The sequence below is a fragment of the Nothobranchius furzeri genome, chromosome 2, assembly GCF_043380555.1.
Source record: "Nothobranchius furzeri strain GRZ-AD chromosome 2, NfurGRZ-RIMD1, whole genome shotgun sequence".
Lineage (NCBI taxonomy): Eukaryota > Metazoa > Chordata > Actinopteri > Cyprinodontiformes > Nothobranchiidae > Nothobranchius > Nothobranchius furzeri.
Genome location: NC_091742.1, coordinates 64,508,243 through 64,527,585, shown reverse-complemented (window position 1 = coordinate 64,527,585; position 19,343 = coordinate 64,508,243). Strand labels below are relative to the sequence as shown.

Genomic DNA, 19,343 nt, shown 5'->3' with positions numbered 1-19,343 from the left:
CCGCGATCAGACAGAGATGCGCCGAGCTGCGGGGAGGGGAGAAACGGGTGGATAACAGAGGTCTCCTGAGAGCTCCACAAGCCGATAGTCGGAACCCAGCTCCACCAACATGTTATATTTCAACCCATTTTCTAAAGTGCAACATTATGTTAAATGCACTGGGTTTAACCCTATTACATTTAAATTTCATGGTTAAACAGTACATGTTAAAATCTAAGCTCAGCTCGGCAGTGACCTAAAATACATAAATATAATTTTACTTACCGAAAAAAATGAAGTGGAGACTCCTTGGACGCTCTATTAGTGCAATTAATACCACAGCAAGTCATTTTGTCCAACAATTGCACAAATAATATCCAAAAAGAACGCACAAACGGCATAACTAATGGTCTAAGTAGAGAGACTGAAACTGACGGAACAGTTTCCAAGCCAGACCGGGGCTCTACTGAGGCCTTTCCACGGAGCTAGCTCTGTGGTCACGTGGGTCTGATGCTCATTAATTATACAGAATTTTAGGCTTTTAATACACTTAAACAGAAGAGTGAGAAAAATATTCACCCCCCTCAGAGTTGTCATGAGTGTAAACTAGATCTTTTAAACCAAAAACATGTTTTGGAACCAGGCTGTAAACATGTTTATTTCAGCTGTGAAATTGGTATTTTTAACATGGGAGTCAATGAGGATTTGCTCGCTTCTGACACCAGCCCCCAGTGGATGAGGGTGGAACTGCACTTTATTTCACTTCCGTATTGGCCTCAATTTTTGACCCGCATTGTGGGGGCTTGGCTACTACACATCTTCGCCTCCCCTCCCTCTGCCGCAACTGGTGTGGATTGTGGTGCCTTGGTCTGCCTGAGTGTTCGCAGCTCCTGGGTCAGGAGGTTTAAGATTTTTGGCGTCTGCCTGATTAATCTCGGTGGCTGCCTAGTGGGATCTGGGTCCCTGGGGTCTGTTGGGTCCCCAGCGAGACTGATCGCCTCTGGGTCCCGAGTTGCTGGGTTCTGGGCACAGCCGACTTGGGGGTGGGAGGCTGCGGGCGAGCCTGTGAGCTTGCCGCTGATATCCCCCGGGACTCTGCCGGCTGCTGGTTGTGACCCCCCGGGGTGATCCTCTGTGCCTCTCGAGAGGGGTAGGGGCTTTTCTGGTTGCGGTCTCCCTGGGGTCCCTGTGCTCTGGGGCAGCTCCTGGATCTCTGAGACTTGGAGCTCCCTCCGTCTCCTACAAGTCTTTGGGGGGCAAATCTGTGGCCCCTCACACTCTCTATTGGACGCTCCTATAGAGAAACCTTACATATAAAAGCGAGTGTACGCACACAGGTGCTCACATGGTGCTCTCATAAGTATGGACTTGGGCACGTTCAACTTAGGTCTTAAGGCTGTGGTTGGCCCTAAATGCACTGTGATTTATTACCGTGACTATTCAGTAAAACAATGTTGATTTTATATTTCTTCATCAGGTTGACGCAGTGATAGCTTGCTCCTGTTGTATTGTGTGTCCCTTTTCTGCAGGTCTAAAAGCAGACTCTTGATCATCATCATCACCCCCAGTCCCCCCTTGTTTCTTCCTTTCTCTTTCACCTCCGTCTCCGTGTCTGGTCAGAATTCCAAAGCATTCAAAAAACAATAACAATAAAGGTTTAAGTATCAGGAGTGACATTAAAGCAGAAGCTTTGATGCTCCACCTGGGAGTAAATCTGTAAGGCTTATCACCAGCATTGAGATATTAGTTATGTTTGCTTCACAGCCAGACAGGACACGAGGAAAATAAATAAATAAATAAAAAGTATTGTAATTTTGAACCTGCTTGTTGTTTTAGTGTGTGCTATTTTCTTTCATTCTGTTTTAAACCACTTTTTATTGTGTACTAATTTCTTAGAATTCTGTTGTTTGGCTTTGATTTCCTGTACAGTGCTTTGGTGTTTCTTTGTACCTGTAAAGCGCTAGATAAATCAAGACTGAGTTGAGATGAGTTGAGTTTAGCTTAGCTAACTCATAAATCACTTCTTCTTCCCACCTTTCTGAGGCTCATAAGGAAATTAGTTCTTCTGGTCTACTAGTAATATGTTTAGATCTCAATCCTGCAGGTTTGGTAGCCTGGTCTGCCAGACTCCTCCTCTGTTTAATTCTGCACAGAGAAAGGGTCTGGGAACTCTCCAATTCAAATAACCCCACCCCCTAAGAATTCTAACTGAGCCAATCAGCGCTGAGCAGCGTACATCACACACCACAACGCCGAGTTTGTAAAAAACATGGCGACTGAAGCGGAGTTCGCTGCGGCTCTTTCCTCTGTTCTAAATGTCTTGGACACATCTTTAAAACAACAAGTAGAAGCTCTAAAAGCCTTTCTTCTAAAAAAAAAGTTGTTTGCGCTGTCGCCAGATGCCATTTTTGACTACAGCTAAAAAACTACAGCATCGCACGGCATGTCCGTCTTTTTTCTGATTGGTTACGTCTGAGCTGGCCGGTCCCGCCCCTCATGTGCCTCTCTGCCTGAGAGTTACCAGACTCTTTCTCTGTAGAATTAAACAGAGGACGAGTCTGGCAGGCCAGGCTAGCAGGTTTGGATGGGTGTGATTGTAAGACTGTCCAGGGAAAATGTAAGTTTTGGAGAATTATAACCTCAAACCACCTCATCTTTGTTCACTCCTCCCTCAAACATCTGGTCTTCTCTCACCTCAACATGACAGTTACTGTCTTCAAACCAGTGTCCCTGATTGTGATGACAAGCCTTTAGGTTTCCATTACCGTAAATTTAGGGGAAATTTTACCAGAACTTCCCAGCCTGCAAGATGTCTCCAATTCACTGAGCCGGACAAACGGCCATTTTCTGGAACTTTTGGAGTCCCTGAACACGAGTAGGTACTCAGAAAGGCCCGGTGGAGTTGCTGAGCGAAACTAGCTAACTCCGTCTGGTCATTGAGTGCCACATTTTAATCACACAGCAGCTCTCCCAGTGGAACTGAATCAACGTACTTTGGTGCTGATCAGTGACATCACTCACTGCCTAAGCAGTCGCATCATGCTGACATCTTAGCGAAGTCCTGAAGCAGCTGAATTTGAATGGAGACACAACATCTGAGAGGACCGGGCCATCGTATCTTCTGGTCAATTTCCTCCTCCTAGAATTTACCTTGAAGTTGTGATCTCCAACCCTGACACTGATCCGTAACATGTAAGTAGACAGAAGAGTCTTGTGTTTTTTTGGATCCCCCGATTCATTGAAATAAAAAGTGTGAATATGAAATAACCTCATAAAACACTTAAAACTGCCGAAAAGTTCCCAGTTCATGAGAATCAACAAATTAATTAACCAACTGAGAGAAATGCCTCACCAGCTGATGTCCTTGTCTCCCCCAGGCAGCATGTTGGAGCACTGAGTTTTGAACCTCGGGTGGGTTGAGCTCCCACACCTCCCTGATTTCAAAAAATAAATATCAGACACCCCAGCAGGTGTTTTCAAACCAGCATCAACGGCTTTACCTTGTGTAGATGTTGTAGATGATGTAGGAGGCCGTATAGGAGTATCTGTACACCTGAAACGAGAGCGGAGCTTATCAGAGAAAGGAAAGACTGATCTGAGGTCTGTCTGAGGAAACTCAACATGAAGAAAAGACAGCGACACTGTCTGAAGAAAGATTGAAAATGGGTCAGACATACACATTTATAAATCCAAACGTGTGAAACTTCCACAAATCAAGGGAATGAACTGAAAGGAGAAACAAATTTCACCCAGAATCACACTAAATTTGTATTTTTGACACGATGACTTCTATATATGGCTAGGTCACATAGGGTAGAGGGTGTAATTGGAGTCTATTTGTTTGCATTCTACCGTGTTTTTATTTCCTAACCCCTCCCAAAGTTGTCTCATATTTCGCAAACCACACTGAGAAAAGTTTCAGACACAAGTCCAAATCCAGCGACTCAGCATGAGACTCTGTGACCTATATGTAGAAAATAAAAACTGCTGAATGTTTTGGAGATTCCCTCCGGAATGCTGTTTGTAGTTTGTTTGCATCTAAGTGAGATAATCCCAAACTGTTATTATTGAAAAGTCCTATATACATCGAATCCATTATTATTATTATTATTATTATTATTATTATTATTTGTAATAGTAGTAGTATTAGTATTAATATTAATATTGTTGTTGCTATTATTATTAAAAAATAATATCGTTGTTGTTGTTATTAATAATCATAATAATCACAATATTCATAATAATAACAACAACAACAACAACAATAATAATAATATTATTATTGTTATTTACTACTATTATTATTATCATTATAATACCTGTATTACCTCTCCCAGGGCTGTCACCTTACTGTGGTGGAGGGGTTTGAGTGTCTCACTCAGGCCCTGTCCACACGTAGCCAGGGATCTGCCAAAACGTAGATATTTTTCTACGTTTTGGCCTGTCATCCACACGAAAACGGAGTTTTTTCACATGAAAACGGATCTTTTTAAAAACTCCGGCCAAAATGAAGATCTGCGTTTTCTCCGTTTTGGGTGTCTGCGTGTGGACGGACAAAACCGGAGTTTTAAGGTCCGCAACGTCACTTTCCGCAACTAAAAAATGCTGACATCATGTGTGCGACCTGTGTTTACACTAGCCGACAGCATGGATGCCCTCAGAGCTGCGCTTTGTCACTACCCGATCCATCAATTGTCCAAGCGCTTTCTGCTTGTTTGTTTTTGCAAGCGGAATTACTGCTCCTTGCGGAAGACCACAGACGAAGGACGAGGTTAAGAACGGGGGAAGTACTGGCGCCTACAGGTCTGGCTTGTCCTTAACAACGTATATATCCGGGTACGTGTGGTCATAGTTTGTTTTTAAAACGCGGTGGTGTGGATGCAAGTTTTTGGAGGGGCGGATATTCGTTTTTAAAAAAACCCGGCTACGTGTGGACTAGGCCTCAGTGTGTTTACATGCAGCCAGTAACCCTTTTAAAACCCGAATATTCACAATAACCCGGTTCCGCAGGTCCTTGTAAACACCGCCAAAAACCCGGATATGCTCATAACCAGGTTTTTAAAAACACGGTTACTACACCTGGGGTAACCCTTTTCTAACCCGAATGTTTGGTCGTGTAAATGCATATCGGGATATCCCCATCAAAGCGTGTGTTCTGCGCATGCTCTGTTCGCAAGGAATCTTGGTCTTTTGAGTAGTGAGACGTCTTGTATGCGCCAGAACACCGGAAGTAAACAACAAGTTGGGAGCAAAATGGCGAGTCGCGGCACAGCGCCACACTTTTGGAGTGACGAAGAAACTAAAGCACAAACAAACGCGGTCGCTATCTCTTCCGAACTGGGAAACATGTTGTTTTCACGGATACCGGAACAAGAAGAACTGGAAATGAGGCATAATGCGTCTGGACGTAGTCCATACGTCTTGACGTAGTCCATACGTCTTGACGCTACCCCAACGTCCGCATTTAAATCGGGTTATGCAAGTTAAGGGTAACTCTTTCTATTTATGCTTGTAAACGGGTTATTCTGATCAACTCAGAAACCCGAATCCCGACCTTAACCCGATCATAATCCGGATATTGGCTGCATGTAAACGTAGTCAGTGATCCTAGGAGCTAAGCTGTCTGAGGCTTTATGCCTCTGGTAGGGTCACCAATGGAAAACAGGTCCTAGGTGAGGCATCAGACAAAGAGCAGTCCGAAGACCTCTTATGATAAATTATATAAATGGAAACCGTGTTCCCTCGCCCGGACGTGGGTCACCGGGGCCCCCCTCTGGAGCCAGGCCTGGAGGTGGGGCACGTTGGCGAGCCCCTGGTGGCCGGGCATTCACCCATGGAGCCCGGCTGGGCACAGCCTGAAGAGGAAATGTGGGTCCCCCTTACTATGGGCTCACCACCCGTGGGAGGGGCCAAAGGAGTCGGTTGCAGTGTGTGACAGGTGGTAGTCGAGGGCGGGGACATTGGCGGTCTGATCCTCGGCTATAGAAGCTGGCTCTTGGCACATGGAATGTCACCTCTCTGGTGGGGAAGGAGCCTGAGTTGGAGTGTGAAGTTGAAAGGTTCCAAGTAGATATAGTCGGACTCACGTCAACACATGGCTCTGGCTCTGGAACCAGTTTCCTTGACAGGGGTTGGACTTTCTACCACTCTGGAGTTCAATCAACACTCACTAACACCATATTAGAGCAGGCGGAGGGAGACTAGGGGTCTTAGCACACCTCGTTGTCGCTTGGATTCCTGGGGCTGGAGGCTAGGAGGGAGATCCGGCTGTCCGGTTGGGGTCTGGGGTGGTGGGTTGCTGTGCTCAGCATTGGGCGGGAGAGCCTGCTCATCAGCACCCCAGCATAAAGGGTCAAACTCTGGGAACCGGTAATGGTTGTACCCCATGTGCAGCAGTACCGGGACCAGAGTGAATAGGGTGTGCATGGGGAGCATGGGTGGGTGTCTGGCGTTAATTTTTTTAAGTCTGTGGCTGTATGTGTATGTGTGAGCATCATGGAGGGAGTGTGCGACTGTGTTTGTGTATGACCGTATATGTCAGGTGGGGCCTTTGACTCCTCCCTTCTTTTGAAGATATAGATCTTCATCTCCCCTCTCCCTGCCAGACCTGGTGTGGAGTGCAGTGCCTTGGTCTGCCTGGGTCGTGGCTCCCGGGTCAGCAAGTTTAAGATTTTTGGCGTCTGCCTGACAAAACCCGGTGGCTGCCTGGTGGGGTCTGGGTCCCTGGGCTCTGCTGGGTCCCCGGTGGGGGTGGTCGCCCCTGGGTCCCGGGCTCGGACGGCTAAGGGGTGGGAGGCTGCGGGCGGGCCTGTGGGCTTGCTGCCGATATTTCCCAGGACTCTGCCGGCTGCTGGTTGTGGCCCCCCGGGGCGATCCTCTGTGCCTCTCGAGGGAGGCGGGGGCTTTTCTGGTCACAGTCTCCCTGGGGTTCCTGTGCTCTGGGGCAGCTCCTGGATCTCTGGGACTTGGAGCTCCCTCCGTCTCCTGCACATCTTTAGGGGGCAGATCTGTGGCCCCTCACACTCTCTATTGGATGCTCCTATAGAGAAACCTTACATAAACAAGCACGTGCACACACACAGGTGCTCACATGGTGCTCTCATAAGTATGGACTTGGGCAAGTTCAACACATGTCTTAAGGCTATGGTGGGCACTTAATGCACTGTGATTTATTAACTGATTTTTGTGATTGTTCAGTTAAACAATGTTGATTTTATATTTCTTCATGAAGTTGACGCAATGATAGCTTGATCTTGTTGTATTGTTGCTGTGTCCCTTTTTTTTTTTTTTTTTTGCTTTTTTTTCTCTTCTCTCTTTCTGCAGGTCTAGAAGCAGACCCTAGTTCATTATTGTTTATTTTTGTGGCTGACCTGTACCGACAGTCCAAGTGGAATGCGGCTCGGGTGGTCGCTGAGGCAAAAACCCGGGCATGGGAGGAGTTCGGTGAGACCATGCTGAAAGACTTCTGTATGGTTTTGAGGAGATTCTGTCCACCATCCGGCGCCTCGGAGGGGGGTGGGGGGGTGGGGGGGTGGGGGGGGGCACTGCGCTACCAACACTATCTATAGTGGGGATGGTGTGCTGCTGACCTCTGCTCAGGACGTTGTGGATCGGTGGGCAGAATACTTCGAAGACCTCCTCAATCCCACCGACACGTCTTCCAGTGAGGAAGCAGAGTCTGGGGACTTTGGGTTGGCCTCTCAAATCTCTGGTGCTGAGATCACTGAGGTGGTTAAAAAGCTCCTCTGTGACAAGGCTCCAGGGGTGGATGAGATCCACCCGGAGTTCCTTAAGGCTCTGGATGTTGTGGGGCTGTGTTGGCTGACGTGGCTCTGCAATATCATGTGGACATCGGGGCCAGTCCCACTGGACTGGCAGACCGAGGTGGTGGTCCCCTTATTAAAAAAAGGGTACCGCAGGGTGTGTTCCAACTACAGGGGGATCACACTCCTGAGCCTTCCTGGTAAGGTCTATTCAGGGGTTCTGGAGGGGAGGGTCCATCAGATTGTTGAACCTCAGATTCAGGAGGAGCAATGTGATTTTCATCCTGGCCGTGGAACACTTGACCAGCTCTATACCCTTAGGGGGATCCTGGAGGATGCATGGGAATTTGCCCAACCAGTCTACATGTGTTTTGTGGATTTGGAGAAGGCGTTTGACCGCGTCCCTCGGGGGGCCCTGTGGGGGGTACTCCGCGAGTATGGGGTACCAGGCCCTCTGATACAGGCTGTTAGGTCCCTGTATTACCGGTGTCAGAGCTTGGTCCGCATTGCCGGCAGTAAGTCGGGCTCATTCCCAGTGAGAGTTAGACTCCTCCAAGGCTGCCCTTTGTCACCAATTCTGTTCATAACCTTTATGGACAGGATTTCTAGGCGCAGCCAAGGTGTGGACGGCATCCGTTTTGGTGGCCTGAGGATCAGGTCTCTGCTTTTTGCAGATGATGTGGTTCTGTTGGCTTCATCAGAACGTGATTTCCAGCTTTCGCTGGAGCGGTTCGCAGCCGAGTGTGAAGCAGCTGGGATGAGAATCAGCTCCTCTAAATCTGAGACCATGGTCTTGATTTGGAAAAGGGTAGAATGCCTTCTCCGGGTCAGGGATGAGGTCCTGCCCCAAGTGGAGGAGTTTAAGTATCTCGGGGTCTTGTTCATGAGTGAGGGGAAACTGGAGCGTGAGATCGATAGGCGGATTGGTGCTGCATCTGCAGTGATGCGGGCGTTGTACCGGTCTGTCGTGGTGAAGAGAGAGCTCAGTCAGAAGGCAAAGCTCTCGATTTACCAGTCGATCTACGTTCCTACACTCATCTATGGTCAGGAGCTTTGGGTAGTGACCGAAAGAACGAGATCGTGGATACAAGCGGCCGAAATTAGTTTTTTCCGAAGAGTGGCTGGGTTCTCCCTTAGAGATAGGGTGACAAGCTCGGTCATTCGGGAGGGGCTCGGAGTAGACCCTCTGCTCCTCCACATCGAGAGGAGCCAGTTGAGGTGGCTCGGGCATCTGGTCAGGATGCCTCCTGGACGCCTCACTGGTGAGGTTTTCCGGGCACGTCCAACCGGGAGGAGACCTAAAGGTAGACCCAGGACACGGTGGAGAGACTATGTCTCTCACCTGGCCAGGGAACACCTTGGGATTCCCCCGGAGGACCTGGCCCAACTGGCTGGGGAGAAGGAAGTCTGGGCCTCTCGCCTTAGGCTACTGCCCCCGCTACCTGACTCTGGATAAGCGGATGAAAATGGATGGATTATTATTATTATTGTTGTTGTTGTTATTATTATTATTATTATTATTATTATTATTGTTGTTGTTGTTATTAAATGGGACATATGTGAAACTGTATTTAAGCCTATATCTATAAAAGCATTTTGTCATTTTAGTGAACATTATAGCAGAATCTGGAGTTTTTTCTCCATGGGTACCATCTAGAGGCAGAAGAAAAGTTAAGCCCCTCCCCATTTCCGTAATTACAGCTGGAAGCAACGCCTCTCATCTGTGAGCTAAAAGGCGTTTTCTGTGAATATTATTGTCACGTTAAGCAAAAACCTAAAAATCCAACTAAAATCCAACCAACTTGGTTTTTATTTACATAATCTGACTTTTCAGGTTCATTAAACATTTACCAATATTTTCTGTTCTGTCATTCTATTACTTTGAGATAAATCTACATTAACAGGTAAGAGTAGTACAAAAATCAGAAATGGGTATCGACCCTCCAAGGCAGAATCTCTAATATTAATCCACCAAAACGTGTTTATTTTCCCTTCAGCTAGTTTTCTGGATCCGATTTTCTTGAACAGGTGATTTATTTTCCAGTAAAAGGAAGGAAATGCCTTCAAAACTCCATCTCTCCAAAACTGTAGAGGTCTTCAAAAAACATTTAAAAAGTCACCATTTCATCCAGGCGTTCCCCCGCTAAATATTCTGAAAGATGGCTTTGTCTTTGTTCATACCTTGACTTTGTTTTTACTCCTGATTTTGTTTACTATTTTGTCACTGCTATTGTTTTTTATGATCTGTTTTTATCGGTTTGAGGTATTTGCCCTGATTTTACTCATGTTGTACAGCGCTTTGTGATTCATATCTGCAAAACGCACTTCATAAATAAACTTTTACTTACTTACTTACTTACTAAAGGCTTCTGTGGGTTGTGTACTTCTGGTGTATTTTGGGAGATATTCTGTTGCCACAGTAACAAATAAGACAGGATCATAATCAGATGAGGCTGACTTTGTCAAAAAGGAGTAGAAAATATAGAGTCAACACATTTTTCATTTTAAAGCAAAGATAAAACACCTTCATCCCAGTGAGAGGCAGTTGGAATAGGATCTGAGAGACGTCTGAGTGTGTGTTTAGTAAACCTGCACCTGGATTAATCTGTTTGCAAACAAAACTAAAGAATCAATAGTAAACCTTCCCTGTGAGGAAGGAGGAAAGCCTGGTGCTGTTTGAGTGAAAGCCACATTTTAAAAAATGCACCAAATTAAACAAAACAAATAAATCTACACCTGTTCTCTGCAGGTGCTGCAATTTGTTTGTCACACAGAATTGTGTTTACACGCCATGCAGCATAATCCAGGTATTCATGTTTCCCCGTCAGCTGCTTGGAGCTCCGTACATCCTAACTCTAATTTATCAAAGCAGCTCTTTTCAATTTGCTTCCACAAAGCAGAAAATCACAGAAGCGTGTGAATAAAGACATCACCGAGCTGGAGGTAAAGGCTTGGCAAGTGTGTTTGTGTGTGTGAATGTGCATGTGCATGCAAATGAGTGACAGCACCCTTGGGTATTACACAAAAGAACAATGTAAATGCCATTTTGACAGGAAACTGAAAAAAAATGGTGAGAAGAAAGGCGGATGGCGTTCAGGACAAACTGCAATCAAAGCTTGCATGATTACGACGATGCAAATCAAAAAAGCTGCTTTGTGCTTCTTTATTTATAGAACTTGACTACATGCTGAAACTCACCGGATTGACATCATATGCAAACAAGGCATACTTCAGATCGGGGGAAAGGGAATACTTCACCACCTTGAAAGAAACCTTAAAATAAGACAACAAAGTCTTAATTAGCCAACTTTTACATTCCAAAATGATGACTGAACTAGAACATAAAAGAGATGCTCAAAAAGCTAGCTAAACTGTTGTAATCATCTAAGCTGAGACCCAATATTTGGATCCAAAAGAAGTGTTAAAGCTGCTACCAGTGGCTTATCAGGGTCACTATAGTAACCATTCACCTGTGTTCCACATCTACATTTTGATTTATACTCTGTATTTTTATCACAAAAAAGGTAAAAAGGTGAGAAAGCTTTTCTAGCTAAATATTTAAAAATTTAGTTCAAATGTTAGTGACATCATCAACAACCAGAAACCTTAGTAGATTTTGTATAAACCACCAAAGAAATCAAACCACTTGTTCGATCAAGTAGAGTCCAACTCCCAGTGATCCGGTAAAACTCTGGATGATAGTTCATCTGTGAAGCCTGCCTGATCTAGAGTTTCAATAGGGATGGGACTTTCTCACCTGTTTTTGATGGGGGGAATGTTCTTTTTCTTCTGCCATTCTAATACTAAGGTTGGGATATATATTAAAAAAAGATTTCCCAGCAATATTCATCAGACAAAAAATTTTGGTGGGCACTATTTTTGCACAGGTGACGCTTACACATTTTGTGGGACAGGCGCTCCACCAATCACTATCATTTTTATTCAGTTTGCGGATGCTTGCTATGAGGCATCAACATGCTCAAGATTGTTTAACAAATTTTATTGGCTATTTGATTCGACAAACAATAATACAACACACTGCAATTGGTTCAAGCTACACATGAGAAGAGAGTGTGGTGATCTATCAGCCAATAGTTTGAGTTTTGGATCTGAGTTTGCCCAAGCGGACGAGGTAACCCTTCACCTGTTGGATCAGGTAAGCAGCCGATCAAAAGTTTGTAGCTAATTTAACGATGAGGTTATGGTGAAAAAGGAGATCTGAAAGAATTTTTTAAAGATTTCTGCAATATATTATGTTGGATTGCAGATGTAAGACATATTATGGAGCTATTATTTAACTGGAGTACATTTATTGGACCCATGTGGATGTAAAAAGATCCATTTTGTTGGAGGTGGCTCTATTCTGTTGTTGATATGAGGCTTTGAATGACGAGTTAGACATTACTTTGAATTTCCAGGTGGTTTGACAAATGCATTTACTGTGCATACATTTATAGTTGTATCGTTGAATAGCATATATCACTGGAATTCCAGGAATCCTAGCTTTCTATGAAGTATAACAAATATGTCTACATAGTAAGAGTGTTGCACGAAAGACGCTGATTTGACTTGGAAGTTTGCAATGTCCTATCCATGAGACCACGCCGGTCACTAACTGAGATTTATCAGCTTGTAAAAGTTTTTAATTAGCATGACTTGTTGTGTACATGACATCACCACAGAATCTCCTCTTCCCTAGCGTAGCTGCTAATTACCACATGGCCAGATTTATGATGGTTCTTTCCCCCTGAGGGAAGGATTAGAAGTTTGCTGAACTTACTGACGTTTTTCCTGTTTTCTCCACTTCTGGTTCAATGACATCAATTTGGTGAAGCGCAATTTTAGTCCTGGACGTATTTTCGTACAAAACCTAAAATAATGTTTGCCCTTGTTCGAAAAGGAGTGCTTCGTTAGCTTTAGAACGTGTGTTTAAAATTCACGGACATCATACGTGAAATCCATGGCACATAACAAACGGGAGTAGAAATAGGGATGTCCCGATAAAACGTTTTCACTTCCGATATCAATCCGATTCGAAATCAGCACTCAATCATGCATACTTTTACCTATTTAAATTCCTAGTGTGGAATGTATGAAAGGCTTGATCAAGTCTTCTGAATATTCGTTCTGTGTTTTGATTCATAATCATCTTCTTTTTTCTTATTTAACACAGTGTAGTAATTAGATTTTATTTTTACCTTTGGCTGACATGTTTCGGCTGGAAAGTTCAATGTAAAAATCAGCAGTAATGGACCATTGCACAAGGGGAAATCACATAGTGGACTGGGACAGCACACAAATCATAATTCTAGGACCCTAGAAAGAATTGAGGCTTTAAAGGTAGAACTCGCAGATTGTGTTTGGGATTATATGTATGTGGAGGACGTGAATTTGGCATATGATACATTTTTGTCTATATTTTTAGATCTCTATAACAAACACTGTCCTATTAGAAAATGTCAGGGGAAGAAAAATGGTAACAGAAAACCATGGATGACTAAGAGTTTACAAAAGGCATGCAGAAAGAAAAAATGTACTGTACAAGAAATATTTACTATTAAAAACTAGTGAAAGTGAAAAAACATATAAACAGTATAAGAATATGTTGACCTCTATCATAAGAAGACAAAAAAGGAGCACTATAATAAATTATTAGAAGGAAATAAAAATAATATTCAAGCGACGTGGAATATTATAAATGATCTTATCAATAAAAACATTAATTAAACTGAATTTCCTAGACATTTTATAAATAAATGTGGTGATATAGTGGACAATAAACAAGATGTTGCTGAAGAATTTACCAATTATTTTGCTGATGTCGGCAAAAGTTTGGCCAAACAAATTCCAAATTGTGATAAAAAATTAAATATGTTTGATCACCTTATTAAGGATAATAAAGATTCATTCTTTTTGGGAGGGATCAACGGCGGTGATATAATAGAAACTGTTAGAAAACTTAAAAATAAGAAATCCACTGATATTAATTTTATTGATACGTTCAAAATTAAAGAGGTCATTGAATTTATTGTAAAATCTCTGACTTTTATTTGTAATCTATCCTTTCAAAAAGGTGTTTTTCCAAACAGCATGAAAATAGCTAAAATAAAAACAATTTTTAAAAATGGAGACAAACATTGTGTTGATAATTATAGGCCAGTGTCCCTACTTCCTCAGTTCTCAAAAATATTTGAGAAATTATTTGCAAAACAGCTGGATCTTTTCATTGAAAAATATGGGTTACTTAGTGAACACCAATACGAGTTTAGAGCCTAAAGAATGACTACATATGCAATTATGGAAATGGTAGAAAAAATAACAGAGACCAGGGAAAATGATGAGTATTTTGTTGGGATTTTTATTGATTTGCAAAAAGCATTTGATACTATTGATCACAGTATATTATTTTAAAAAATGGAGAAGGATTAAGAGGAGTGGCTTATTCGTGGTTGAGGAGTTATTTGGACAATAAGAAGCAATATGTAGAAATCAATAATACAAACTCAAAATTTAGGAAGGTTACTTGTGGTGTTCCCCAGGGATCTGTTCTTGGAACAAAACTTTTTTTTTTACTTTCCATTAATGATATTTGTAAGGTCACTAATTTATTGAAATTTGTCATTTTTGCAGATGATACAAATTTATGTTGTTCAGGTAATAATTTACAGACACTTTTGCCCTTAATAGAAAAAGAATTGGGAATCCTTAAGACTTGGTTTGATATTAATAAACTATCACTCAAATTAAAAAAGACAAAAGTTATGATATTTGGTAATCAAAAGGAACTTGACAGGGAAAGTAACTTAAAAATATGGAATGTTGAAATTGAAAGGGTGACAGAAATTAAATTTTTGGGGGTGGTTATTGATCATAAAATGAAATGGAGACAGCATGTGTATTACATTAAAGGGAAACATTCTAAGATTATAGCAATATTGTACAAATCAAGACATATGTTGAATTATGCAGCGTTACATTTCATTTATTGTTCACTAATACTACCTTACATTTCATACTGTGTGGAAGTCTGGGAGCTGACTAATCAAACGTTAGTGCAATAGTTCTCTTACAAAAACGTGCAATATGTATTATTAATAAGGCAGATTATTTGGCACATATGCATCCATTGCTTTTAAAATCACATGTTATGAAATTTAATGATTTAGTTTACTATAAAATAATGCAAATAATGTATAAAGCTAAATTAAAGTTACTTACGCAAAGTATACAAACATTTTTTTTTCTTGTGTAGAAACTAAGTATGATTTTAGAGATATTAATAAATGTATTGTTCCTTTGGCAAAAAAATAAGTTAAAAGGAAATGTATATCTGTGGTGGGGGTTAAATTATGGAATATTGCCAGTGTAAATGTAATTGTGGTACATTTTTGTTGTTTAAAAGGATGGTTTTGAAGATAATTTTTGACGGTTACAAGAGTTTATAAGTTGTGCTGTAAATGTAAGAGTATTGTGAACTTATTTGACTGAATAGTGTATATTTCTCTTCTTCTTTTCTATTTTGCTTAAATTGTACATATTTGTGTTAAAGGGGTAGATTAATTTATTTAATTAGTTAAAAAGGTCAGGCATAAATATAAGCATTTTGCTTCGGCCTGAGCCTTTTCAGTCACTTTAAATGTAATGTAATGTAATGTAATGTTTTATTGATTATATTATTATTATGTTTTGACTGAATAAATTCAAATTCAATTCAAATTCAATTCAATTTAATAAACACGGAACAACAAAAACACACAAGATGGATTAAGGAAGCGAAAGAGATTAGGGCACGCAGACGTAACACCATGAACAGAGACAACGGTGTTTACACGTTGGATCACACATGGGACTGTGTTATCAGCATGAAGGATGCGGGCAGCAGAGGGCGACATCATCCTCTGCTGCCCACACATAAACAAAAGTGATGCCACGAACAGCTGGTGGCTCTGACGAAGGCGGAAGTTCCGGCCAAAACATGTCAGCCAAAGCTAAAAAACATCAAATTACTACACTGTACTAAATCAGAAAAAAGAAGATGGCTTGATCAAGTGATATTACTCAATTGGAGAACTAGAGCCAATAACAGTAAGTATTTTAAAAAAAAATTTACCATTGGTTGCAAAAATATGAACCATAATGGACTGCTTATATCGGAGATTTTTGATGGAGTCCGATATAATCCGGTACAGTGTTTTTGGGCCGATATCGAATTACTTCCAATATCGATATCAGAATGGGACATCCCTCATTAGCCACAATGACTTGCATTCATATTGTCGTTCTGTCGGGGACCCATGGTCCGAAAGTAGACGGGAGTGACTTAGGCTCCCTATGAAGCCAATGTTTGATAAATTTGCCCAACTGCCCAACCTTATCACATACATCACACTATTCCCAAAGTTTTATGGTAGATTGAAGCTAAATTCTGCATATGTTGGTAGTAAAATATCTAGATGTATCTGTGGGATTACAGGCGACCTGTATGGATTCAACAGATAGTAACATTAGCGATGCTATTTCATGGTAAAGATAATGAGCGGCTTTCAGGTCGCCTCTGCTTCTGTGAAATGTGTCCTGCTTATTTCCATCTGCTTACCTCAAATCCTCATTGATGTGAGGTTTAAAGCCCAAACATCATGTGGGTGAGGAGATAAAAATAACAAATTGATGATTTGTTCCAGCATGTGAGGATTATAAAACAGCATCAGGATTATGAACGGCTAAATTCAACCTGCTTTGATAGAAAAATTCTTGGTTAGATTTCACTGAGAGTAAATAAGGACATGAAGTTGTTTACCTGGCTGGTGATGAAGCTGGCATTAAGTCCAGATCTCCATTGTTTACCAAAGATGCAACTAACCAAATAAAATCTAAAATAAATCTTTATAAAATTACGTAATTGTAAATTAATGTAGCGTGTCTGTGTCATAAATAAAAATACTTCTTCCATTGAAAGTGGCAGTGTGTAGTTTCCTGCCACTAGGGGGCAGTACATACGTTTCATGGTAGTTTTACACCATATCACCGTGACTGTTGCCCGTTAAAAAAAACATTACGATAAATGTTGTTTCCTGTGGAGCAGAAAGCATGCAACCTCGGCATGACTCCTCAGACCTCGATGGTCCTTAAGTTCGTTCCATTGAGAGAAGACAATGATTGTTGTTTTCTGGTGTTCTAAGTTCTGAATCGCCTCGGGGTCCTGCGCCTGCCGATGATGTCACCATACTACAGCAATACCGCTCAGCCAAAATATATGTCATACATCTTTTTTTCAATTCTGTTATTTCACGTAGATTTTGAAAACAGTGTAGCAGTGTAATTTTTAAATTCATGTTTCTTACTGCTAGGGTTGGGCGATGGGACAAATTATTCGGCCATCGGCAATTGGCTGAGCTGTTACGATTGGTTTTTACAAGAGGCAATTTGTTAGTTTATTTATTTATTTGCCCGTGAGTACGTTTGGTAATCACAGATATTTTACACATTACGCACAGAAAACATCGTGGAGGTAACAATCAAGAAAAGATCTGCATCAGTGCATCTGAGCATGATCTCATACTTTCTCCGCCACTCGATGCTGACCGCACGCAGAAGAGGAGCTCTCAGGGCGTTTGTGATGCACTTGACATTGTGCACAAGAGCAGATGTTGATTGGAAAGTGGAAACCCTTCGATTAGGGCTGGGCGATACAGCCTAAAATCAATATCACGGTATATTGAGGATTTCACCTCGATAACGATAAATAGATGATAACTACGGGTATGTGCAGAAACAAAATTTATCCACTAGATGGAGCAGTCACATGTATTAGTCGAGTCACGATGGCCTTGTTCGAGTTGAGCAGCGCCTCGCCTGGAAAAGAGATGAGAGCAGACGGGCACAGCTGGGGGAGTGGCTGAAAGCCGTCGTTTTAAATTGGACAGATTTACCTACATGTAGCTCGCGGGTGATGATGGATGAAGATACTGTGTTAGAGTTCATACTTGTCTAATTTTTTATTTTAATTCTGGTGCCTGTTAGCAACTGAAACACATCCTCACGTGCTTGTGGATATCATATATTGTATATGAAGATATGACTGTAATAATAAGTAAAGGTTATCATTTATTATATTTATCGCATGATGAATATTTGGGGCAACAGGTTGAGCGGGTTGTCCAGTAATCAGAAGGTTGCAGATTCGAACCCGGCTCCAGACAGAGGATTCTACTTGGGCAAGACACTTAACCCACCTTGCCTGCTGGTGGTGGTCTGAGGGACCGGTGGCGCCTGTGCTCGGCAGCCTCGCCCCAGGGCAGCTGTGGCTACATAGCTGCTCATCCCCACCAGTCTGTGAATGTGTGTGTGAATGGATGAATTATACACTGTAGTGTAAAGCGCTTTGGAGTCCTTACTCTGAGAGGCGCTATACAAGTGCGGGCCATTTGTCATTTATCATTTTATCATATTTGTTAATTAGCTTGATTGTTTTTGCTCTTTGCAGGAAAAAAAAATGCCAAACTATAACTAACTTAGATTTTTTTGATAGGTTTCTTGGCGTTATCTTTCCTCCCAACTCTATATTTGGCCCAGTTGCCTTCCATCTCTCTGCTGTGGTTTCCACGCTTGTTGCCTCTACCAATTAGAATGGAGATATTTGTTCAAAATTTCATATTACTTAGAACCAAACTGTAAGCTGTATGCTGTTGTTTAAAACCTTTTAGCAACTCTCTGCTAACGTATCATCACTAAAACTGTAGAAATACTCCCAACAGTCCGCACAAAACAAAATTTCCAAACATTTGTGGAAAAAGATGAAACAAGAATCATAGTAATAAAAAAAGAAACAGAAAAATGATTAATACAGTGGTGTGAAAAACTATTTGCCCCCTTCCTGATTTCTTATTCTTTTGCATGTTTGTCACTCAAAATGTTTCTGATCATCAAACACATTTAACCGTTAGTCAAAGATAACACAAGTAAACACAATATGCAGTTTTGAAATAATGGTTTTTATTATTTAGGGAGAGAACTAAATCCAAACCTACATTGCCCTGTGTGAAAAAGTAATTGCCCCCCTTGTTAAAAAATAACCCAACTGTGGTGTTTCACACCTGAGTTCAATTTCTGTAGCCACCCCCAAGCCTGATTACTGCCACACCTGCTTCAATCAAGAAATCACTTAAATATGAGCTGCCTGACACAGAGAAGTGGACCAAAAGCACCTCAAAAGCTAGACATCATGCCAAGATCCAAAGAAATTCAAGAACAAATGAGAACAAAAGTAATTGAGATTATCAGTCTGGTAAAGGTTATAAAGCCATTTCTAAAGCTTTGGGACTCCAGCGAACCACATTGAGAGTCATTATCCACAAATGGCAACAACATGGAACAGTGGTGAACCTTCCCAGGAGTGGGCGGCCGATCAAAATTACCCCAAGAGCGCAGAGAACACTCATCCGAGAGGTCACAAAAGACCCCAGGACAACGTCTACGGAACTGCAGGCCTCACTTGCCTCAATTAAGGTCAGTGTTCACGACTCCACCATAAGAAAGAGACTGGGCAAAAATGGCCTGCATGGCAGATTTCCAAGACACAAACCACTGTTAAGCAAAAAGAAC

At 42.0% G+C, this 19,343-nt stretch overlaps 1 protein-coding gene across 7 annotated transcripts in view; it reads right to left on the bottom strand.

The window, feature by feature from the left end:
* Nucleotides 1-19,343, bottom strand: part of LOC107396538 (inactive dipeptidyl peptidase 10) — a 129,563-nt gene that overhangs the window by 43,058 nt on the left and 67,162 nt on the right. For 5 of the 7 annotated variants that reach the window (XR_008560689.2, XM_054736751.2, XM_054736749.2 and 2 more), the window contains exons 5-8: nucleotides 10,941-11,015; nucleotides 10,103-10,150; nucleotides 3,480-3,532; nucleotides 3,332-3,413 (exon numbers count right to left, since the gene is read on the bottom strand). Coding sequence is in view for 6 of the 7 variants with exons in the window: in XM_054736751.2 (XP_054592726.2) it covers nucleotides 3,332-3,413; nucleotides 3,480-3,532; nucleotides 10,103-10,150; nucleotides 10,941-11,015 (258 nt within the window). In the remaining variant the exon portion in view is untranslated. The remainder of the gene's footprint in view (nucleotides 1-3,331; nucleotides 3,414-3,479; nucleotides 3,533-10,102; nucleotides 10,151-10,940; nucleotides 11,016-19,343) is intronic. The other 2 variants (XM_015976300.3, XM_054736752.2) reach the window with 1 other exon arrangement.